This window comes from Passer montanus, unplaced genomic scaffold (assembly GCF_014805655.1).
Source record: "Passer montanus isolate IOZ18808 unplaced genomic scaffold, ASM1480565v1 scaffold81, whole genome shotgun sequence".
Taxonomy (NCBI): domain Eukaryota; kingdom Metazoa; phylum Chordata; class Aves; order Passeriformes; family Passeridae; genus Passer; species Passer montanus.
In genome coordinates, this window is record NW_024373368.1 from 1,303,046 (window position 1) to 1,328,805 (window position 25,760).

Consider the following 25,760-nt stretch of genomic DNA (forward strand, 5'->3'; position numbering starts at 1 on the left):
CAGAGAATGAACTGGGACAAGTTTCTCCACAAGTGAACAGGACAATGCCAAAATTCTGCTTGTTAAACTGTTTGCTAAATACCTTTGCATTGTAATACACTGACAAGGAATAAAACCATCCTTGTAACACTGTAGCTACTTGCAAAATCTTATTAACTCCTAGCAGAGCCCCCTTGTTCTCAGTGAATATTGCAGCAGTCAGATTGAGCAGGGAGCTGTGGAAATAGCAGGGAGGAGGTGGCAGCCATGGCAAGAAGGACTCGCAGCCGAGGACGAACAGGGATTTTGGATAGTTCCCAACACTGAAAGGGAAGAACTGAGCTCACATCCCCTCAGCCCGTGCCCATGTTTGCACAGCACCACGACTCAGTGGCCACTGCACACACAAGGAAGAGCAAAGCAGCCTGCTAAGCAATAATTCCAGGTAAGCACAGAGGGAACGGAAAACACTCCCTGCATGTTTAAGGGGAAGCTCATGAAGACTGATTTATGCATGCGTGTATTAAAATTCTCTCTGCACTGAGCATTTCAGAATTTAAGTTTCATGTGCAGCTTGAAAGCAAGGCAGAAGCTAAAATGTTGGGAAGAACACCATCTCTTCAGAGGATTAGGAATTAAGTTAACTGCACATTAGAGATAAAATAGTGGAGCGCTTGTCTTTATTCTTAATAATAAACCATAAGGCATTAAGCTACAAAGCACTATTAACTCCTTTCAATTTCTCACTACTACTGCTGAGACAGCAATGTGGTATTTGCACAGAAACACTAAAAAAATGCAGAGCGATTAGGTTAAAATTAAGTGAATGTAGGGCAGTCAAAAATGCTACGGTGCAACCCAGGAGGGATAAGTCTTTGTTGCTGCAAAGAGCAGCCTAAGCACCTGCAGTGTTAGAATGAATTCCTCAAAGCCTAAAGTCATTCATGGTTTGAAGTGACCAGCTCTGGGGCTGGACATGCCACTCTGCATCCCTCCTCTTCTTCCTAACTCCTGAATCACCTAGGTTCTTAAACTACCAGCACTGCTGTGGTGTCAGCCAGGCTGGTGGCAAGGACAGACTTGGGGAACCACAGGTGAGAGCTCATCCCCTCCTTCTCTACCAGCTCCACACAGAAACATGTCATGTTTCTCTGATTAGGTTCCCCATTTATAAACTGCTCTTAGAGACATGACAAAATCCCAAAACAAACCAAACAACAAAAGAATACTTTAGTCTGTGCGATACAGAGATACTGAACAAACAGGCCACTTTAACCATAAAACAATCAGCTCAACACATAGAAGGTATCAGCAAAGCCCATGACTTAATAGACTCTGGGGAATAAAAAACACTCTCCACAAGATGGACAAAGCTCTGTCCTCAGTGTGTACCAGCAAATCCTCAACTACTCTCTTGATCCAGTGAAATACTAAATTTATTATCCTGGTCTGGTTTAGGAATAAGAGAAGGAACAGAACAAACTTTCCAGCTCTCCTCTCTCCAAGCCAGTTCAGGCTTGGTGTTCAGAAGCCTAAGAGCAAACACCTGCACACTTCCTCCCCTACCATCACCTTCCACCTGTGGGAGAAGCTCATCTGAAAGCTATTGGTTTTAGCATCAATCAAATCCCACCCTAAAGTGCTTCTTTACTGCCTGAATAAACTACAACCCTTAAACCTCTGAAAAAACTCTGGCACCAAAGCCCATCCTGTTACAACACAGCAGTAGCCTTGTTTTTGCACACTCTTGGCTGTTCCATACCTGGGCCACCTTTTCCTGCATTACAGACCCTGGCACAGCTGACTCAGACCCAAAACAAAGCAAATCTGAACAATGCAACAGCTCCACAGGGACAGCTGAGGTCACCATGGCACAACATGCAGCTGCTGCTTTGGGGTGAGGCACTCCTGCTGGGGTAGGCAGCAATTCCCCTTCACCTCCCATGTTGGCAGCTCTGTGAGCTCCTGAGCACAGCACCAAACCCTTTGAGCCACATATGATGTGCTCCCTGTGCTGGAGGACGACCCTCCAGGCACACAGGGCTCTCTGAGGAGCTGGTGGCCTTTAGGCTTGGCCCAAACCAGGGCTGAGTGGCACAAACACACATTCCGCGTGCCAGGCCGGGCCCTGAGGTGTTTGCCACCGAAGCACGCAAGGCAGAGTTAGAGCTGATGAAAATTTTCCAGGAAAACATTGGAAAAAGGCAATGAATCAAAATGAAAACGCTTCCTGGAATATACTCTCCCAACAACAGGAGCCAGTTCCCCATAGACTCTCAGGCTACAGGGATTTCACAACATCACAGGCAGAGCAGACACATAAATCACCTGAAGGGCTTTTGGTTTAACTCTGCAGCACAGCCTTAGCAAAGTTGTATCTACTGAAGCTGGCAGAACTTTCAAATTCAAGGTCTGTGCACCCTTCAGGGAAAACATGAGAAGGGAGCCTTTGGTCATAATTCAAAGGAAAATACTCTCAGTAGAAACTTCTCTGGGATCCTCTGGACTGACAGATGTCAGCATTTTGGGAACCTGAAAGTCTGGTTACTGCAAAGACCCAGTTCATGACTTAGCAGTCTGGAGAGGCTTGGCTTTCTCTGGAATACACTCAGGAAAACTGGGATCCACAGAGAGCTTGAACTCTGCTTCCTGAAGCTGGTATGGTCCCAGCTCTGTCTGCCCTGTTGGCAAACAACCTCAGACTGTGGCTGCTCTGGGGCATTAGAAACTATTACCTCACTGTGAATAAACATTTCAAAATTACATTTCCTGTTTAGTCTTTAAAATTTATCAGGAGAATATCATTCTCCACCCAGAAGACTGATGTTTCCTGTTTACTGTTTTCACAGATCTACAGGATGGAGATACAATGGATAATACACACGAGGAAATCTGGATAATTAGGCTCATTTTGGTACTGGAAAGACTATGCAAACCTGAGAGTCTCTTACTCACCTGCAAAGGCAAATTAGGGCATCACAACCCCAAAATGGTGCCCTTGGCAGACAGCCTGTTCAGCTTTACTAAATCAATCAAAATACATGATTTTGCCCTAACTTTTCCCAAAACATACCTAATAAACTTTTCCATATCTGTGGACAGATTCAGGAGCTCCTGGCATTTCTCTGATGTTCAGCAGTGAGAAAGTTTACTATTACCTTCAACAGGTTTTCAGCTACCTACAGGAAGAAAATATTCACACATATCATCAGCTTCTGTCTTTGCAACACTTGCAGGTTCAAAAAGTCACATTAAAAATTTCTTTATTTTACAACCGAGTTTCTATTAATTTCCTCCTTTTTAGATCTTCTGTTCATCTCCAACTTAGACCATCCTGTGTCCCTTCCTCCAAAGCATACACATCCCCACACAAAATCTTTCCCTGACCATCCAAAGAATCCTGAAGAACATAATCTGGAACTGAACTTCCTGAAGATAGCCACGTGCCAAAATGATAAGATAACAGCAAACCAACCTTCCTCTGTAGAGCCAAAACTCCAATCTAGTATTCTAGATAAAAGAAAACCCTACAATTTTAAACTTCATCATCACATTTTGTCTTTTATCCCCACCAACACATATTTGTGAGGGCCTTTTGCTATCTTGATGAGTTAAGTGTGAAGTTTCCCTGATGGGATACATTTTAAATGAAAATCAAAAGCATGAATCACCAAGTGTAATGTTGCAGAGCTGTCTTCTTTTTCTGTTGGATTCTAAGGTTTGGCAAAGTGCTGAGCTCACACACCAGAATGTTGCAGGCATTTGTGTGCAAGGTATACTGGAAGGGAAAGTCAAGGGCACTCCTGGTTTAGCCCTTCAGTGACAGGGAAATTCAGTCCTGTACATTTGGAGAGAAGGTTGTCAAAGGGACATGCTCAAAAACACAGCCCAGTTTGATCCCACAGTCATCCAGATGTCAGAATTTTGTAGAAACTCATGTAAATGATCAATAAGACAGAGATCCACCTACTCTATGTGAGATTTACTAGAAATAGACTGTTCCCTGTTTCATCAAGTAGTCATGGGACTATTCAGAGCAAAGTTTGCTAAGCCAAAGCTGCAGAGGCAGGGAACAAGTTGACAGAGTTAGAATTAGCAGTGATATAGAGCTCTTGCATTCATTACAGGATAATTCTTAAAATCCAATGCCCACTTTGATTGTAATCCCTCCAAATTCAAGATATAACTAAATAATCTCCAGAACAGACTTACTACATTGCTAATGAGCATTAGAAATTGTAACTGGAAAAAAAAAAAAAAGCAACCAAAAAGACCATGATGAAACCTCTCATATAGAATTCCTAATAATAGATGGAAGAGTTCTTTACAGGAGATAAAGGGGGGGCAGTCTTATCAGAAGGAAAAAAACCAAAGTCACAGATTCTCAATATTCCTCTTAAGACAGAGACAGATATCAAACCTGAAGCCTCTGGTCCTTTGCTTTGAAATCAAATTTTAAAACATGCAATCATCTGAATAAACACACTAAAGAACAATACACAATTTACCTCCTCACAACTGCTGTGAGAACAAATTTTATGTCTAATTCCACACAGTCTGGCTGTATCCCTGTGATACCAGAGCTCACGAGTCCCACTGTCACAGTAAATGTACACAATGATGGGGCACACAAAATTTCCTGTTAAAAAATGCTGGAGATCCTGGTTCTTCCACCCCAGGTGGAGGCTGCAGCCCACCCTGGGTCAGAAATGAGTGACCACCCTGGGTCAGAAATGAGTGACCACCCTGGGTCAGAAATGATGACCCTGCTGTCCATCCAGCCCCACAGGCTGCCTCAGCTGCTGAGTCCATGGCACAGAATTATAGGATGCACTGAGTTGGAAGGGGTTCATCAGGATCATCCAGTCCAGCTCCTACAGTAAAGAGTCAAAAACCAGTTACCCCCAGGCTTCAAATATAATTATTTTGGTTACAAACACTCAGAATCTGCTGAGTTGGAAGGGACCTACAGGGATCAGAGCTCCTGCCCTGCACAGCACCATCCCCAACATGTCACTCCATGCCCAGGATTATTGTCCAAATGTGTCAGGATGGTGTTCAGGAAAAAAAAAACAACATTACATTTCCTGTTTAGTCTTCAAAATTTATCAGGAGAATATCATTCTCCACCCAGAAGAGTGATGTTTCCTGTTTACTGTTTTCACAGATCTACAGGATGGAGATACAATGGATAATACACACGAGGAAATCTGGATAATTAGGCTCATTTTGGTACTGGAAAGACTATGCAAACCTGAGAGTCTCTTACTCACCTGCAAAGGCAAATTAGGGCATCACAACCCCAAAATGGTGCCCTTGGCAGACAGCCTGTTCAGCTTTACTAAATCAATCAAAATACATGATTTTGCCCTAACTTTTCCCAAAACATACCTAATAAACTTTTCCATATCTGTGGACAGATTCAGGAGCTCCTGGCATTTCTCTGATGTTCAGCAGTGAGAAAGTTTACTATTACCTTCAACAGGTTTTCAGCTACCTACAGGAAGAAAATATTCACACATATCATCAGCTTCTGTCTTTGCAACACTTGCAGGTTCAAAAAGTCACATTAAAAATTTATTTTACAACTGAGTTTCTATTAATTTCCTCCTTTTTAGATCTTCTGTTCATCTCCAACTTAGACCATCCTGTGTCCCTTCCTCCAAAGCATACACATCCCCACACAAAATCTTTCCCTGACCATCCAAAGAATCCTGAAGAACATAATCTGGAACTGAACTTCCTGAAGATAGCCACGTGCCAAAATGATAAGATAACAGCAAACCAACCTTCCTCTGTAGAGCCAAAACTCCAATCTAGTATTCTAGATAAAAGAAAACCCTACAATTTTAAACTTCATCATCACATTTTGTCTTTTATCCCCACCAACACATATTTGTGAGGGCCTTTTGCTATCTTGATGAGTTAAGTGTGAAGTTTCCCTGATGGGATACATTTTAAATGAAAATCAAAAGCATGAATCACCAAGTGTAATGTTGCAGAGCTGTCTTCTTTTTCTGTTGGATTCTAAGGTTTGGCAAAGTGCTGAGCTCACACACCAGAATGTTGCAGGCATTTGTGTGCAAGGTATACTGGAAGGGAAAGTCAAGGGCACTCCTGGTTTAGCCCTTCAGTGACAGGGAAATTCAGTCCTGTACATTTGGAGAGAAGGTTGTCAAAGGGACATGCTCAAAAACACAGCCCAGTTTGATCCCACAGTCATCCAGATGTCAGAATTTTGTAGAAACTCATGTAAATGATCAATAAGACAGAGATCCACCTACTCTATGTGAGATTTACTAGAAATAGACTGTTCCCTGTTTCATCAAGTAGTCATGGGACTATTCAGAGCAAAGTTTGCTAAGCCAAAGCTGCAGAGGCAGGGAACAAGTTGACAGAGTTAGAATTAGCAGTGATATAGAGCTCTTGCATTCATTACAGGATAATTCTTAAAATCCAATGCCCACTTTGATTGTAATCCCTCCAAATTCAAGATATAACTAAATAATCTCCAGAACAGACTTACTACATTGCTAATGAGCATTAGAAATTGTAACTGGAAAAAAAAAAAAAAGCAACCAAAAAGACCATGATGAAACCTCTCATATAGAATTCCTAATAATAGATGGAAGAGTTCTTTACAGGAGATAAAGGGGGGGCAGTCTTATCAAAAGGAAAAAAACCAAAGTCACAGATTCTCAATATTCCTCTTAAGACAGAGACAGATATCAAACCTGAAGCCTCTGGTCCTTTGCTTTGAAATCAAATTTTAAAACATGCAATCATCTGAATAAACACACTAAAGAACAATACACAATTTACCTCCTCACAACTGCTGTGAGAACAAATTTTATGTCTAATTCCACACAGTCTGGTTGTATCCCTGTGATACCAGAGCTCGCGAGTCCCACTGTCACAGTAAATGTACACAATGATGGGGCACACAAAATTTCCTGTTAAAAAATGCTGGAGATCCTGGTTCTTCCACCCCAGGTGGAGGCTGCAGCCCACCCTGGGTCAGAAATGAGTGACCACCCTGGGTCAGAAATGATGACCCTGCTGTCCATTCAGCCCCACAGGCTGCCTCAGCTGCTGAGTCCATGGCACAGAATTATAGGATGCACTGAGTTGGAAGGGGTTCATCAGGATCATCCAGTCCAGCTCCTACAGTAAAGAGTCAAAAACCAGTTACCCCCAGGCTTCAAATATAATTATTTTGGTTACAAACACTCAGAATCTGCTGAGTTGGAAGGGACCTACAGGGATCAGAGCTCCTGCCCTGCACAGCACCATCCCCAACATGTCACTCCATGCCCAGGAGTATTGTCCAAATGTGTCAGGATGGTGTTCAGGAAAAAAAAAACAACAAACTTTTTCAACTCAAACCTGTCTAACAAAACACAATTTACATGAAGAAATAAACCACCAGAGGCTTTCTCTGACACCCCAGCATGTTGCTTTCTTTTGAAGTGTGACATTACACAGTTTATTGAAGAAGAGGCAACAAGGTCACTGGGGGTGACAAAAATTTCAAAAGAGGGAGAGGATTGTAAGGGATTTCCTTCTCTTCCCCGAAGAAGCCTTTTCTTTCTTTAATTCTTACTTTTAACCAGATTTATATGGACCTGCAGCCCACGATAGTGACCTTTGCTGGTTGTTCTGCTGCTGTCTCCAGTGTGTCCTTCCGAGGGCTGAGGGCACCAGGGACCAAAGCCCAGGACCATCGTTCAGAGGCGCTGGCAGAGAAAGAACCACGTTTGATGACTCATTTAATGGCAAATAAATGAACACATGTAAAACCCAGCCTGTCGCACCTGCTCCTTTTCCCACTTCATTTTCCCATCACCTCAGGCGACACATGAACTTACAGGTGGTGTGGTTTTTTCCAGCCTGTGCTTCAACTTGCTGCATTTCTCAATATGTTTCTCAAGATGCCTTTATCAAAATGAAACCCAGGCTGACTCCCACCCGAGCACGGGGCAGCTCTGACACAGGAAGCGGGAGATGAGAGAGAGCTCGAGGCAGAAGAGCTCCTGGCTGGCAGCATCCATCCGAGGGCTAAAGCCGCCCGAACGGCCCGAAAAAGCCGCTTTCCCAGCCCGCTATCTCCCTCCAGCGCCTCGAAGCCGCTTTCCCAGCCCGCTATCTCCCTCCAGCGCCTCGAAGCCGCTTTCCCAGCCCGCTATCTCCCTCCAGCGCCTCAGCGCGGGGCCGCGGCGCCATCTTGGGCGGGCTTTCCCTCTCCCACACCGCCCTCTGCAGCTCCATCGCGGGCCGTGCCTGTGGGAGCCGAGGAGAAAAAACAAAATAATATGATTTAAACAGTCCTTACGTATATTAGCAGAGAATCCGACCATTCAGGACGGACTGCTCAGGGCAGATGCACGTTGTTCCCCGATACACCAACACCTCTTAGGCCTGGCTGCCTCAGCAGCAGCACCAGGTCTCTCATGTGCATATAACAAGAATCTCTTATTTTATTCTACAAAAATGCCAAATTCAGGGTAAGGGATTTCCTTCTCTTCCCCGAAGAAGCCTTTTCTTTCTTTAATTCTTACTTTTAACCAGATTTATATGGACCTGCAGCCCACGATAGTGACCTTTGCTGGTTGTTCTGCTGCTGTCTCCAGTGTGTCCTTCCGAGGGCTGAGGGCACCAGGGACCAAAGCCCAGGACCATCGTTCAGAGGCGCTGGCAGAGAAAGAACCACGTTTGATGACTCATTTAATGGCAAATAAATGAACACATGTAAAACCCAGCCTGTCGCACCTGCTCCTTTTCCCACTTCATTTTCCCATCACCTCAGGCGACACATGAACTTACAGGTGGTGTGGTTTTTTCCAGCCTGTGCTTCAACTTGCTGCATTTCTCAATATGTTTCTCAAGATGCCTTTATCAAAATGAAACCCAGGGTGACTCCCACCCGAGCACGGGGCAGCTCTGACACAGGAAGCGGGAGATGAGAGAGAGCTCGAGGCAGAAGAGCTCCTGGCTGGCAGCATCCATCCGAGGGCTAAAGCCGCCCGAACGGCCCGAAGAAGCCGCTTTCCCAGCCCGCTATCTCCCTCCAGCGCCTCGAAGCCGCTTTCCCAGCCCGCTATCTCCCTCCAGCGCCTCAGCGCGGGGCCGCGGCGCCATCTTGGGCGGGCTTTCCCTCTCCCACACCGCCCTCTGCAGCTCCATCGCGGGCCGTGCCTGTGGGAGCCGAGGAGAAAAAACATAAAATAATATGATTTAAACAGTCCTTACGTATATTAGCAGAGAATCCGACCATTCAGGACGGACTGCTCAGGGCAGATGCACGTTGTTCCCCGATACACCAACACCTCTTAGGCCTGGCTGCCTCAGCAGCAGCACCAGGTCTCTCATGTGCATATAACAAGAATCTCTTATTTTATTCTACAAAAATGCCAAATTCAGGTGGTATCAAATTGCACTAAAGGTGCTCCACCAGTTCCTGCCAGCATCAGTCTTGTTTTGGCCAGTATGGGACAGGTGCCCCAGAGAGCAGTGCTGGCCCACAGAGGCACCAACACCTGCCTCCCCGACTGTATTTTGTTAAAGAGATTCTTCAAAGCCACAGATTAGTACATTGCTGTAGTAGTCAGTGATGTATTTACTGCTGTAAAGCTCCAGATGCTCTGTAAGCCACAATAACACAGTTAAGTGGAAAATGAGTCATTTAAAACCATAATGACTATCATAGCATGACTGTGCTGACAACAAGCCCCAGCGATAACACTGCGAGGTGGATGAGACGTGTTCACCAGGGCTGCCAGTCACAGGATCACAGATCACAGGATCACAGATCACAGGATCATAGAATCATAGAATCACTGGATCACAGAATCACAGGATCACAGATCACAGGATCACACATCACAGATCACAGAATCACTGGATCAAAGGATCACTGGATCATTGGATCACAGGATCACTGGATTGACTAGCTTGGAAAAGACTTTGAGATCATCGACTCCAACCTATGACCTGGCACCACCTTCTCACCCAGATCATGGCACTAAGTGCCACATCCAGTGTCTTCTTAAACACTTCCAGGGATGGTGACCCCACCGCCTCTCTGGTCAGGCTGTTCCAATGCTCAATCACTCGCTCTGTGAGGCTCTGCCTTGGGGGCAGGCGCTGCTACCAGGAGTCGGGGTGCTGAGATGCCCCTGCCCTCTCTGGCGTGGGGGAACGAGCCCCCATCTCCTCAGCACAGTTCCCCACCTCACTGCAGCTCGGATCATGGAAATCGCTGTTCTTACCCGCTGCTGTGCCTCCCAGGAGTCCTGCCAGCATCAGTCTTGTTTTGGCCAGTATGGGACAGGTGCCCCAGAGAGCAGTGCTGGCCCACAGAGGCACCAACACCTGCCTCCCCGACTGTATTTTGTTAAAGAGATTCTTCAAAGCCACAGATTAGTACATTGCTGTAGTAGTCAGTGATGTATTTACTGCTGTAAAGCTCCAGATGCTCTGTAAGCCACAATAACACAGTTAAGTGGAAAATGAGTCATTTAAAACCATAATGACTATCATAGCATGACTGTGCTGACAACAAGCCCCAGCAATAACACTGCGAGGTGGATGAGACGTTCACCAGGGCTGCCAGTCACAGGACCACACATCACAGATCACAGAATCACTGGATCACAGGATCACTGGATCACAGGATCACTGGATCATTGGATCACAGGATCACTGGATTGACTAGCTTGGAAAAGACTTTGAGATCATCGACTCCAACCTATGACCTGGCACCACCTTCTCACCCAGATCATGGCACTAAGTGCCACATCCAGTGTCTTCTTAAACACTTCCAGGGATGGTGACCCCACCGCCTCTCTGGTCAGGCTGTTCCAATGCTCTATCACCTGCTCTGTGAGGCTCTGCCTTGGGGGCAGGCGCTGCTACCAGGAGTCCCCCCAGTGTCGGGGTGCTGAGATGCCCCTGCCCTCTCTGGCGTGGGGGAACGAGCCCCCATCTCCTCAGCACAGTTCCCCACCTCACTGCAGCTCGGATCATGGAAATCGCTGTTCTTACCCGCTGCTGTGCCTCCCAGGAGAGCAGCACTGGTCCCCAGGTTCGGGCTGTGTGGAGGCAGAGCTCAGCTCTCCCCCGAGCAGCCCTGAATGCCCTGGGACCAGCTGGGGACTGACTCCTCTCGGACACCCCGCTGGGGCCCTGCAGACACAGCACTGTCCAGCACTTGCTGGGGGCGGTGTGGGGATGGGCGGTGTGAGGAGGGGGAGGAAGGCTCCACCAGGCCCCCTCCTCTGGCCAGACAGCAGCTGCAGAAGTGATGTGGGCCATGCTCTGCTGCTCCTCAGGCCACACATCCCTCGTCCCTCCAAGAGTCAGGAGAACAGCACCAGGGAAGGGTTGGCTCTCCATTCACATGGCAAGGGCAGTGAGGGTAGAAAAGGAAAAAAATAGAACCAAGATTTCTGCTGGTATGATGCAGACAGCTCTGGTGATTTTCAATAAACCATTTTCATCTATGTCCTTAGAAAACCTGGCATTAATTTCTTTCCCCATCTCCAAATGAAGCAATTATCTTGCTTAGTCCTTGGCTACTCCTTTCAAAAACCAGGTAATGAGAAAAACAGACAGATGTGCTGAGACTTTGAGGAGGTCATAGAGTAGAATCATAAAATCTCCTGAGTTGGAAGGGACCCACAAGGATCATTGAGTCCAGCTCCTTGAGCTGACATACACTAACTCATTCTGTGCCTACTATTTGCCATAGAGAAGCATCTTTTATTCCCTTAACACAAGCACAATGTGCTTTGTTGCTGGTGTGTAGCACAGTGCAATTTAAACCTAACTCTCCAAAATACAATTGCCTCCATCGAGCGGCATGCTCTGGGTACGGACCACTTCTAGTCCCTTGTATTAAATGTGACAAAGTAAGGTCACTCCTTAGTTAGCCTGAGCAGTGTCTGCCACTGCACCGCTGGGATTTCTGTCACTCAAGCAGGAAACAGGAGAGCTCCTCATGGAGCAGACTCTCATAAAAACAATTTACAGCTACATTCACCTTGCCCAGAACAGCAGAGCCGTCCCCTCTTCCAGCACAGCCTACACGTGTTTCAGGCTCTCTTTAACCACCCTCTTGCGGTACCGCTGCAGAACAACATCTTTTTCCAACAGGCTAAAACAAATCCAGTTCTGCTTCACTGTTCTAGGATTAATGGAGACAGAACTTTCCTTCTGGCTGGCAATAACTGAACATTGTTTGATACCTCCCCCTCTTTTTTTAAATCACATTAACTCCAAACACGTCATGGTAACCCCAAATACACTGAGGCCCCAAAACAGGGACTAATGAAAATCCTTAGAAGTTTATACTTGCATTTTTAGTTGTCCTTCTGTAAAAGAAAAAAAAAATCCCAAGCTTTTGATATAGAATTTCTGCTGCGTAAAACAAACCCCCACAATGACACTGATTCAATGGAAACTATTAAAGGGCTTTGAAGATTCAAAGCAAAAGATACATTTAATAAATATATTTAATAGGTGACATCTTTATGCAATGAACTGATTCAATTCTTGCTTAATTATCTTGTCTTGAAACAAAGATGATTGTACTGGGGGTGGCTTAGTTCCTAGGGCTAAATTCAAGTTTTTCAGTAGAGAAACATAAATTCAACCAAGAAAAATGCTGCATTCAGAGTGAGTTTCAGTACTGAGCAATATGATGATCACACAAGCCACATTAGGTGGTAAAATACAGCAATTCTTCACTTAGTAACCAGAATGACCACAGCCCTTATCAGCTTGGGTCAATACTTGAACTATTTATCAATAAATAGATAAAACCCATCCCTTCACAGGTAAGTTTAGCAGTATGAGATGCCACAATTTGTTAATATGGAGGGTTAAAACCCTCCTTTCTAAAACTGAAGGAGGAACTCAGGAATTCCTCATCTCCTGCCACCTTTGACTCTGCAATTTGCCTGATTTGGGCTTTTCTCTGTTCTCCAGTGACTCAGGCAGTAACCCAATTGCCCTGGGTGACTCCAGGCAGTGGGTGCCTGGTATTACACTGGTGACTCCACGTTTGGGGTTCCCAGCAGCACTTTTCCTGTTTATAAAATGGGAATAATGCTGTACTGAAGTACTATCAGAACGAGCAGAGGAAACATCAGATGGCAGCAAAACAGACGTGTGAGATTGTAGGGTGGCACCAGGATTTTATACTCTGCTCCTTACTGGATTGAGCTTCCTCCCTGGTATTGTACCTGACAGCACATGTGCATTTTGATGTCCATAAATACCTGTTGCTGTATGCAGCCTCACACTGCACAAATGAGGAGGGGGATCTATTTTATGACCAGGAAATATCTTTGTGCTAACACGATGTCAGCTGCAAGATACCAGTAGAAAACGAAAGGGGTGTGACCCCAACAGATGCCAGCTGGGAACTTCCACCTTGCCCACAGGCACAAACAGTCCAAGTCCCTCCAGCTGTAGACAGGGCACAGTGAGAACAGTCAGTCCTCACCTGCAGCTCTGGTTCTCCTTGGCTAGCAAAAATGTGGAGTTTTTTAGACATGTTTCCATGGCTAATTCACTGAAGCCTTCAGTTTTAGTATGACTAAAAGAATTTTTGCAGTAAGCTGCACCGGACAATGCTCAGTTGCCCTGATCAAGGGCATCAATTATGGTGCAACCAAAGTAAGAGACAGACTGTGTCCCAAAGAGCTTCATGTAACAAATGGGCTGGATTGGGTTTTTATATGTGCAAGAAGGATCTGATGGGACCAGGACATCAACAGGGCAGGAGGCAGCCCCACCACTCGTTTGCATGCAATGCCCAACCAGCTGAGTTAGAGGCCAGCCTCCATCCAGAGTTCAGGCAGAGTCACACTCCAAAGGCTATTCTGACCATTTAACTGGAATCATGCTCCAAATCATCTTCTGAAGACAAGCACTGCCACTCCAAAGCTGATATGTGGAGTCCAAAGAAGGAAGTTGGTTTATCCAGGTGGGACTTAACTATGGCAATGACAAAACCCTGTGTAACTGGAGTCTTTGGTCTCTGAACCAGTGCTCACGCTTCTTCCTTGCCTGCTTCCAGAAACCAAGCAGCAAGCCAAGGAGCTCCTCTCTAAGTGCAGCACCACTGCTCTGTGACTTTGGTCCATGTCCAGAGCCTTTCAGCAGAGTCACCTGCACGTGTGAAGCCGTAATTAAGAGTTCAAGCCTGCAAGAACCGTGATAAATATTTCCTCAATGAGGCACAGCCACAGCAAATGAAAATACTTGCAATAAAATCCTCCCCAACCTCCATCTGCCTATCTTCCAGTCCTGCAAGGACTAGTTTTCATGAGCTCCTATAGGCAAAGGTAAAAAGGAATAACAATGTACAATAGCTATGACTTTTGTAAAAAAATCTGCAGTGTTTATTGCTGCCTCTGATAAGATTTAGCTATCCCTAGGCCACGAAAGAAGACAGGACTGGTAAAGAGAGGAGCAGTAAGGTATGAAAAGCAGAAAACCAGGCTGGAGGCAAGTCTTAATAAGGAAAACCAAAGATCAAAACATAGGAAGTTAAAAAAGAAGGGACCAAGCATGGCATAAAATGAACAACATATTGGGAGACAAATGTTAGGACTGTTTTCAAAGATTCCCTTCCTATACACTCTATTTGACATCTCAGCTAGTGATAGGAAGCTGCTAAGTGGAAAATTAGTTGGAATTTGAGAAGGTGAGACTTTAAAACCTAAAGCAAAGTCCTGGTTGATGTAAGGACACTGAGGGCTGTCTGTGATCAAAATCTCATACAACCTACAGAATTAATACCTTTATGACTCATTTCATTCCCACAGATGGTAGCTGGAATGGTCTTTAAATTAAATTCATTTCTTAAACACAAGTGAATTCAAAAATAGAAGATTTAAGACTAATGTCCTGAATGGAAAATACTTCAAAAAAGATCAAATTGTCTATACCTGCAAGCTAACATCGCTGTATCAAACTTCTGAAAAGCAGTGAATGCACCTGAAGAAATTTAAAAGCATTAAAAATCTTGCTTCATTTCTTACTACACCTTTCAGGCATATTCCTCTGAGCATCACCAGTACAAGAAGACTTGACACGTGGATCTTCAAAGGCGTGGAGCACTGAAATTGGACTGAATTCAAAGGGACTGAAATGCCTCGATGCTTTCTGGACTCTGGGAGCACGGGCTCATTGGCTTAATTGGGAATTGAGGACCATCAACAAGAGATGTCAGCACCTGGGAGGACAAGGATCAGAGTCTGGACAATCAAGACCACGTTTCTTCCCTCCTGAAGACGCTGCCAGAGCTGTCAGGCTCCTCTGACAAGGATGAGATGAGCCTGGAAGATGATGCTCTCAATCAGACCCTGCCTCGTGGGACCTCTCTCGCTGGCTGCAGCAGTTACATCCTTCTGTGGCCCTCCAGTCCTGCCTTCCTTCAGTAACTCAGGTTTTAGCGATGTGCATCCAGCAGACCAAGATTACGGTCTAATTCAAATCTAATCCCAGTAGGGTGTTACTATATTTTAAAGAATCTGGACAAGCTAAGGATCTGGTCTCCTTTTTGTTTCTTTTTCCCTGATAGGTCTAACGATTTCAATAAGATGGCTTAGGAAAGCTTGCCATTTCCTTTACAATTTTAACAGCTACTCCTTCTGAACAAAACCCCACTGTTGGGAAAAAGGACTTCCTCCCCATAGCAACGATGGGGTACTGCACACAAAGAAGCACCTAGCAGTTTAGTTCACATTTTTTAATAACATGGCACAATTTACATTACACAAGTCTTCGCTGAGGAGGAAACATGCTGAAGATTGAGAGCCGCTTCACTTTTCTGTTCACATAGGATCTAGAAAGGACTTTATTACATACAGGATAAACAGCAAAAAGGTTTGTATATAACAATCTCTTTACAATACTGAAAGCTACCACTACGGTTCCAGTGTACATATTCCTCAGGGTTGGGACTTTTTTGTATTTTTCCTTTTGATTGTAAAAAAAGAAAAAAAAAGAAAAAAAAAGAAACACTGCACAACATCTGGAGTTCACAAAAATCTGAAGCTCACAACTAAACCTTCAGTTGACTACTAAAATAGATCTCTGATCATTAGAAACAACTGTTTGTAGTTAACTTTTTTCTTTTTTTTCTTTTTTTTGCCAAAACAGGGTAACAACTTCAGATAGCACTTTAATACACTAGAAGACCAATGGAACTAATTTTATTTCATACATATATTTTACAGTCCAGTAGACAAGATATTGAATTCTCTCTGATAAAGTCATATTCTCTCCAAATATTTAGACAAGAAACTTAACGCATTATAAAAAAGTGTTTTATGAAAAGACAGATTTCAGAAGATTGATGCATATTTTTTAAAAGGACCATGTTCTTCAGGTTATTTCATGTCTTCTGTGATTAGGGAACAACAAGGCTGACCTGTTAACTATTCACAGACTTTTATTACCAACTGAAATACAATAAATTCCATTATGAAATCTGCAACGGAGTTCATGAATTAAACTACTGATCCACAGTGAAAACATATCCATCATTTAGAAAAGTATTCACTTTCTTGTAGGATTTGTTTCAATGTAGTTAAAAATCCCTTAACACAAAAAAATGTGTGTACAGATAAAAATGACACACTGGCAATAAAACCAGACATGAATGGCTATAAGCAGATGTTCTCCCCAAAATAAATTTGACATGTTAAGTGACAAAAGTTCTGGAAAATCTCCAGCATTCCATTATTACCATTTAACCCAGATTAATATGACTGAAACCCAATCTGCCATGACTCCATATCAGTGATCACAGAGCACTAACCCTGACACCGTCCAAGGGACACACGAGCTACAGTGACCTCAGCAGCCTGATGCAAGGGTTCACACAGAAAATTACACCTCTGAAGGGCTGTTTCTTCATCAAAACAAGAGAAGTAGGCTTCCATTAGAAATGAGCTTGTTCAGGGAAAATATGACTTTAATTATGTTGTGTGTTGAAAAGGCTCCTTTGAGTTATAAAGGCTTTTGTGAAAAGCCTTAAAATTCATTGCATAGTTGAAGGGGTTTAGCTGTCTATAACAATATAAGTAACACAGCATAAGCAGACTGTGTTGATCAATATTAAGTTTGCAAATAGCACAGTTTAAGAAGTATTAATGTATTATGTTACTTAATTTTATCTATTTACATTTGTACAAAGTAAAGCTTTCATCTTACCCTTTTTGCATATATGAACCATTAATCCATGAAGCAATCTTTTTACATAAATATCTACAATTGACTTCACTTCTGGTTTGAAAGAGCTTTGTAGGGTTGACATTGGTGGTGGCTTGTTTCTAGTCAAATCACTCAGACTGATGTCTTGTTCTTCAGTTCAAATTTTGAAATTTTTAAACTAGAAATAAAATAGAGTAGGAGACACGAGGAACATATGGAACATTGGCTAAAAGATCTGGAAAATTTCAACATATAATATACAAAAAAACTCATTTCAAAATCTTTGCACTCAGGTCTATACATATTGTACAGTGGGTCACATCCCCAGTCTGTATCAATGACTAGTAAGAAGGTCTTTATATTATGTTCATTTACAAGTTTTTGTCCCTCTTGCTCTGATTTTCATTGAGTCTCACTCTGCTTATCGAGCTTCGATGTCCTTGAGGGTGTGAGAGGGAGGCCTCTCTCTCATCTCTGTGGACAGAGGAGTAGTCCTCCTGGGAGAGCCGGGCCGAGGGCCCAGCGTGGAGATAAGAGGCGGAGGGGCACTGAGAGCTGCTGTGGGGGGAGTTTTATTGAGGAGGCCGTTCTGGTGTCCCGTGGGGGGACTGACGCGGGGGTAGTGCATGCTGGGCAGTCCTGGCGTGAGGAGGCCGGGGTGGGGCAGGTGCCCGTCCAGGGCGGCGGGGTGCACCGAGTGCAGGCGCGCGTGCTCGTAGTCCTCGCGGAGCATGTGCAGCCGCTCCCGCTCGTCCAGGTGGGCGCCCCTCTCGTGCTCCCGGCGCGGGTCCACGGACAGAGGGTGGTGGTGGTGGTGGTGGTGGTTGTAGTCGTGAGGTTCCCGATCCCTGAATGACCTGTCTGCTTCGTACAACCTTGGCGTAGAGAGGCGATGGAGAGGGTCATTTCTTAGCAAAAAGTCTCTGCCCAGGGGGTCTCTCCGATGAATATCCAGCTCTCTGTAGGGATCTCTCAAGGGATCTCTCATTGGATCCCAGTGGAAAGAAGGATAGGGGAAACGTTCTCCACCAGGAATTGGGCTAATTCCCATAAAAGGGGTCATCATGCGAGTCCTGTCCAGGCCACTGATGCTGTTCATGTGATGTATACCAGTCACACCTACAGTCATGGGCATAGACACTAAAGGACTTGGATGGACGTTAGATGTGGATATAGGTGGTGGCTGATCAGATGACCTATGAGTCTGAGGTCCCTCAGGCTGAACATCATGGTCTTCCTTTCGCTCTTCCTTCACCTTGACTTCGTTGCTTTTCTTGGGGTTGTCGTACGCCGGCTCGTTCTTCCTGTCGGCCTCGCGGTTGGAAGTGCTGTTAGGCCTGGTGCTCTCCACAACGGGGGGCCTGGCATAGGGGGAAGGAACCCTGGGCATTTGCTTAGACTCTTCCACCACTCGGCTTTCATGGCTCAGGCCTTCTTTCTCCGAAACGTAGTTGTCCTTCACCTTGTGCTCTTCAACATTAAGTTCCTTCCGAGATTCGGAGTGATCCCTCTCTCGTTCTTTGGGTTTCTCTTTTTCTCGAACCTCGGGATTCAGATGGCTCCTGATCTGCTCACTTGAGCTGCGGTTATGTCCGAGGGAGTTTACTGGATGGATAGGTGCTGGCGAAGGATGGCTGGAGTGTCTTTTCTCAATGCTCTCCCTACAAGAAAGAGAAATGTGAAATGAAGGCATGAGAAGCTCTGCAAAGAAAACAAAGCATCAGACTGCCTGGCTTTCTACTCATGGCTTTGCAGAGAGCTGGTGACGTGCACCAGTAAACGCACTGTGCCTCTGGCACACCCAAAAACTCCAGAACATCCCATCTCTAAACTTGGCCTACTCTGTTATCTCATCGCAGCAGCAGCAGATCTCCAAAGCTGCTCTGTGAAGAATCTGACTGAGATCTCCAACACTGAACTCCACAGAAGGCTCCCATGGAATCTAGCTCTAGGACATGGATTTCAAAGACTTTAAATGTTTGCAAAGAAGAGAGAGAAAAGTAAAAACATACTCATTTCATCCAAAAAGTGAGGCAATTAAATACAAATTATATGGTTAATAGTATTCTACCTACTTCTTGTATTAAGAATACATTTGGGAAAATAGATTACTATTTTTTCAAATTACTTTTAAAAACATTTCCAGACCTATGTGCACTACTAACTTCTCTCCTCTAGCCTCTTCAAATATCTAGCTTTTCAATATACTTTTTGCAATTCCATTTACTTCAACCTGAGACAAAATCCTTTCAAGTACCCCCAATAGTGATGCCAACCCAGCCCTGTGACAGGAAGGCAGTTCCCTGAGTGTGCAGTGACCCTCAGTGCAAGTGTTTAACAGAGCTGCCCATCACACAGATTTTGTGCTGACCTCCTCCGCAGAGATAAGTCTGCTCTGTCTGTCCATCCTTCAGACTGGCTCTGAAAACACCATGCCTGGAGTCAGCTGCTCCTCAGATGACCAACCCTTCCCATTTACTAGGTTAAAACAAGCTGAGCAGGACAGGGCCAATGCAACAAAGTCAGAAAATACTGTGAATTCATTCCACCTTTCAAACCTAGTATTGGTGCACAAAAGATTGGGGAATTATCTGGCAGTAAACAAAAATCTAAATATGGAAATGGGTTCCATCTAAATTATTTTCAGGAAGTAGTGTTGACCAGGAGTTGTTATGGGCAACGCTAAGTGAAAAAGCTCTCCCATTTCAAACTAATCAAATTCACAAGGTGAATCTAATCTCTCAGTTCCAATGATTTTAACCTCTTAGTAATTTCAATTGACCTCTGAGTTGGAATCTCTCCATAAAGACAGCTCCACATATTCGGTGCTGGACACGTGCTGTTTGCTGAGCATGGAAATTCTGTTCCATGTGGGATGAGGGGCAATTGTTAAAGCAACAATTATTTATGGCCAGAAACTAAAACACAAGAAGTTCCACCTCAATGTAGAGGTGGAACTTCTTTCCACTGAGGGGGGCAGAGCACTGGAACAGGATGCCCAGGGAGGTCTCTGTGAAGACAAAACCCACCTGGCACGTTCCAGTGTCACCTGCTCTGGGTGGCCCTGCCTCAGCAGGGGGTTGGAGTGGATGATCTCCAGAGGTCCCTTCCAACCCCAGCTATTCTGGGATTCTGTGGAAAGGGTAAGCAGCGAGGCCTCCCCCCAGCTCCACTGACATGGTGTCTCTCTGGGTGCTGGTGTCACCTGAAGGCTGGGTGTCACCAGCAGGTGACACTCTGGGCAAGACCAGCAGTACTGGCTGCTCAAGGGCAGCTCAGAGGGTGACTCCACTTGCTCCTTCACCTGTACAATTTCTGCTACCTACTTTTTTTGCTGAGCTGTGTGAGATTTGTACCTCTAGGTACTTTTGGACAGTGAAACTGCAGCAAATGCAGAAACAATGCCTGGGAGAAGGAAACTCTCATTCGAATTTCACCAGGTGCATCTTTTGCTGTGTCTAGACTGAACTGTTGAAACTGTCATTTCATGGGCCATGTCTGAGAGACCTCCAAAGTCCAGAATGTGACTCTTGGAAAACACTTGGAAGATGGAGCATCTGATACCAGCCCTGCCTCGTCTGCACTGTCCAGCACTTCACTGCTTGGGATCAGGTGCTGCCTTCATTCAATGGGACCTGAACAGTCTGGAAATCACATCCTAGCTCTAATTTCCTTCCACTTGCTCTCCACCAAGAGTTCAGGCATTTAACAGCTTCCACATCTGGACACAGGGAGACCAAGTCAAGGCCCTCTAGTGAAGTATTCTCAACATGAAGGTTCAATTCTTTTACTTTGCTGGGAAAACACTGGCTTGTGGGCTCTGCAATACCTAATCTTTTATTTATTTTGCTCATGGGACTAGTTCAGAGGGTAGCCTTAAATGTTTTATTTCCTACAAAAGCTCATTCAGTCCTTTTGTTGATATTTAATCAATTTTCTATATAATTGATGTACTTTAAATGACATAAAATTTAGAAAAAAAACAGCTGTTTTCTGTAACTGAGGAGATATGTGCAACCAAAATGACAAATTCCTTTGGCAACGTCATTGTATTCAATGACAGTGTTGGTAACATCTCAAGAGGCTCCTGATTATCCAGCTCATTTAAGTGAGTTGCACATAGTCCAGTGGACAGAGAAGAAATAACTTTTTAATCCTCACATTTGTCAAGAGCTCCTTAGGTTGATAATACGAGAACAGCTCTAAGCAACTGCCTCCACAAAGAAGAAACTTAAAATCACATTATCCAATGAACTTATTACCAAGTAAGAGAAATTCTGAGGCTGTGTGCTACACTGGAAAATACAAAATTTCTTATGCTGAGGTGTGTGCCTCATTTGTATTGATAGAAAGATCAACAGATTCTTGGTTGGTTTGGTCTAATGCTCTAGGATTGCCGACCCTTAAATGCCATTATGATTGTACTGGAAGTGTTCAGTGACATCTTTTAAACAAAATACTGTTGAGAAGTAACAAATCCTGCTTTTCACATTTGCTATTTTTACTTTTTTTTTCCCCCTATTGTCGGGCTGGAAAAAAAGAGTCTTTAAAAAAACCCCTCCATAACTGCAATTGATCACAGAGTCCCAGAATACCCTGAGGTGGAAGGGACATGCAATGCTCCAGGAGCAGTCAGGGCCCTGCAGTGCCACTCCCAGCCAGGAAAGGGTTACTGCTGCAGTTCTGTCTGGGCTCTCTGAGGGATTCACCTCTCTCAGTCTGCCTGGAAGGGGCTGTGCTGCACAGGCCATGCAGCTGATCCAAGAGGAGCCACCAGGGATCTCCACCCCATCCAACACCGACCTTAGGTGGGGAGCTCCAAGCTCAGAGGGACCTTTCCACTGCAGGCAGGAGTTGAGGTCAATGCTTTTGGCTACCTGGGCCATTCCTGGGTTGGTAATGTCAGACCCTTGATGACCAGATGATTTAGAGATGAAATCAAACCTCTGGGTGTGATTCCCAGCTCCTCCTGCTTGGGCAAATTAATTTCAAATGGATAACAAAGCTTGGGACCTCAACTAGAAAGCTCTGTGCTCACCCCACTGGTGCCACTGGATGTTAACGAGCAGGTGGGAGAGGCTCTCAACTCCTCAGGCATTCTCTCCACAGGGAGCACAGCTCTGGGAAGGGATTCTCAGCCTTTCCTCACACAGCCCACAGTGTGAACATGCTGCAGTGCCATGTCCCAGCCCACAGAGCTGGGCACACAGCAGAGCTGCAGGGGTGAAACCAGGACTGCACTCACTGCAAGCTGGAACTGTGCACAAGTATGAGGGATGGATGATGTTTACTGCTAAGCTCTCAAATTACTGAAAAGAAATATGTTCTGATTACTGAAAAGAAATATGTTCTGAGCTATGATATGGAGTTCAGGCAATCCAAAGCAGCTTGCAAGGAATGTTTTCAGTAAGGGATTTTCTTCAGCAGAACACTTCATGAGAAAACAACAAAACAGCAACCAAAACAATCACATAATTCTACAGTGTACCCAGATCACAGTAACTAAAATGCTTTGCCATTCAAGCCAGTAAAGTTACTCACATGCTTAAGCCTTTTGCAGGACAGAAAACCCAATTTGTAACAGCAATTTCTTTTGAAGCATTAACATCAGACATGAAAATAATGAAGCTATGCTACCAAACAGAAAATATTCCAAATGGAAAATGTAGGTGAAAAGATCTGTAGTTCGCCTTTTTTTAGAACAATGCAGAAAAGCTCTTACATGTAGTTTTAGAATATCTAATGTGTTAGCATAACTTCTTTTAGAAAAGGCTACTAATGCGTATCTTTGGGTTAGTGACAGAGAAGTCAGAAAAGCACATCTCCTAAATATTCTTTTAGATTAAAATATTAGAAACAAATAGCCATTACGTAGTAATGTGCAAACTTAACAGGAAAGTCATCAAGCCACAACTGAAAAAGCCGAAATCAGCCTCTCTACAGTTTTCAAGGAAGGCATGACACTTGCTGAATGGCAAACTCTTATAAATTTGGTACTGCAATGTTAAGAGGAATTTTTACTGTGTTAACTGAATAATGGGAACAGTCCTGACAAAAAAATAAATATGACCAGGTTTCACTTTCCATTAACCCTTCCCAGCCTGGACATGTGAGCATGCAAGTCCATGTAAAACACTGAACAGAAATTGTGTTGGAAGGTGTGCTAAGAGCAGTGCAAGTATAGGGACTTCTCTGAGGGGAAAGAAGGTGCTTTTCATGAACTGCATGCTCTGAAGCTTGCTATGGTTTTGGCACATGACATTCCTGGTGCATTTTAGTCTTCTCAGCTCACACCTTTAGCACTAATTCCTCTGGTCAGGCTGTTTTTTGAGGAGGGAGGAAGTGTTACTTGTTTGGAGACAAGGTCTGATTTACAAAGTTGTTTAAGTATTTGAAAGTGCAGATAAGTATCTGATAGACTTCAGGATCCTTTTTTCCATCCTGTCAGGCACTATCTCCAAGTTAACCCTTCAAAAGACCTACGACAATGTGACCCACAAGGTAAGAGTGGGTGGGTCTGATTCTATTCCCACTTGACAGAGCCTGAACTGGGCTCCAGCAAAGCTCCTTCAGGTGAAGTGCGCAGTGCAAGTGGGAAGAGAAACCTTGCAGAGGGGAACACCTGAGCTGCAAACCTGCCTCTTCCATGGTGCCACCCTGGGGACAGCTCCAGGTGTGCCTCTGGTGAAGCTCTGGGTTCACAACGTGCCAGGCTGGGGAGGGTTAAAAGCGGAACGGAGCCCCAAGCTTTGAACTAGACAATTCTTGGAAGTGTTCTTTCGTACCTTTCTTTGTCATCTTTACTAACAGATGAGTCTCGTTTATCTACATCTCTATCTCTGTCATGAGCTGCAGCAGATGAACTGCGCTCCAGCTCTCCTGGCTTCAGCCAGGGCGGAGGGGTCGGGAACGAAGGAGGAGTTCGGTGCAGTCGGTTCCAGGGCTCGTGAGGGTTGCTAAAGCTCTGCATACTGGGGCCATCCTTGTGGCCGAACATTGAGTTGGGTGCTGAAATGGTGAAGTGGAAAACAAAAAGGTTTAAGAAAAAGGTATGCTCTAGTGAAGGTACTTACCAAAACAACTTTTACAGCACTCAGAGTTAAAATGAATACATATTATTGGGAGCTGGAAAAGGAAAGGAAATTAACAGAGATTCATTAGAGGGTCTCATTCCTAAAAATGGGCAGGCATCTGACAGCTCTTTTAATTGGAAAGGGAAATGCTGTGGATAAAATTGACAAGGGATGAAGGAGTAAGATAAAAGCGACAATGATCCTTATTCCAAATGTTTTGGAGACATCAGGAAATGACTGTTATAGGGACTATAAATAATGGAACTTGTTGCATTTGATCCTGAACCAAAATAAAATAACATGTGACCAAAATCATGCCAGATTTGAAGTATGAAGAAAGAGAGTGACTTTTAAAAGGATGATTTTCTGTGACTGGCTAAATTTAGAAAAATGTTGATGAACCTGGACTAGTAAATGCAGGTTAGTGATCTTTTCCAGGCACATGGCCTGAATTACTGGTGAGAAAGGAAAAAAAAGTCTCCATCCACAGCTCCCTAGCTGCACACATTATTTACTTCTGAACATGCAACAAAACCATGGGAAATTTCACAAACACTCAAAGGCTCTATTTTTTTTTTTTAATGAACAATGTAATGGTAACATTTAGCACTAGGTTGAACCCAAACTATTAAATAATTAAGAAAAAATGTTACTGACAACCGGAAAAGACTGCTTTCCAAATTCCCATCTTTTAGTGGTAGGTGATGTAACCAACCAGTACAAAAGAGAGCCACGAGTGCCCTGCGTGGCCCCGGCGAGCTGCAGAGCAGGGAGGGCACGGCCCAGGTACTCACTGACTGTGGGGTTCCCGAGCCCCCCGAAGGCGTTGCTGCCCACGGCGGTGAGGCCGCTGAACGACGCCGGCCGGTTGAAGGGCTCTGCAAAGCAACAGGAACAGCTGAAACCCCCGAGGCTGCCAGCTCCCATCCAGCACCCCTGTGGCACCCCCCTGCTCCCCAGATGTGCCCAGCAGTGCTGGAACAGCGTCCCCACACACACAGCAGGGTTCTGAGGGGCTGGGACACAAAACGCTGCCTTTGTTCCTGCCCGTACCCATGGCATCATCTACTAAAAAAATCCCTCTTAATGAAAATCAACATGTTAAAATGGACATGATACTTCATTTGAAACCTGCAAGCATCTCCAGTTTTACTTCCTTTTGTTTCCTTCCTCAGGAAATGTCCCTTGCTAGTCAGACTATCATTAACTCTGGTAACTGTGCTCCAAACACCTTCAGGCCATGTCCACTAAACCAGAGCCAGGGTATAAATAAAATGTCCTGTTCCACTGACATGTCATGCTGGCCTGAACATTCTGTGATTCCCTTGGTGTTTATTGCTCATACTACACAAAAAACTAGTATGGATTGAAAAATCCTGGAATAATTTTTTTAGTTAATGCATACAGACAATAGGAAAATCATATAAAGCAAATTCTCATTTTATTTTGGAGAAGTCTAACAATTTTGATGAAGTCACT

General features: G+C 44.5%; 1 protein-coding gene across 1 annotated transcript in view; it reads right to left on the bottom strand.

Moving 5' to 3' along the window:
• Positions 1-16,134: 16,134 nt before the first annotated feature.
• Positions 16,135-25,760, bottom strand: part of AUTS2 (activator of transcription and developmental regulator AUTS2) — a 773,887-nt gene continuing 764,261 nt past the window's right edge. The window contains exons 19-21 of the mRNA XM_039732931.1: positions 25,076-25,159; positions 23,994-24,216; positions 16,135-18,869 (exon numbers count right to left, since the gene is read on the bottom strand). Of these exons, the coding sequence (XP_039588865.1) occupies positions 17,630-18,869; positions 23,994-24,216; positions 25,076-25,159 (1,547 nt within the window). The 3' untranslated portion in view covers positions 16,135-17,629. The remainder of the gene's footprint in view (positions 18,870-23,993; positions 24,217-25,075; positions 25,160-25,760) is intronic.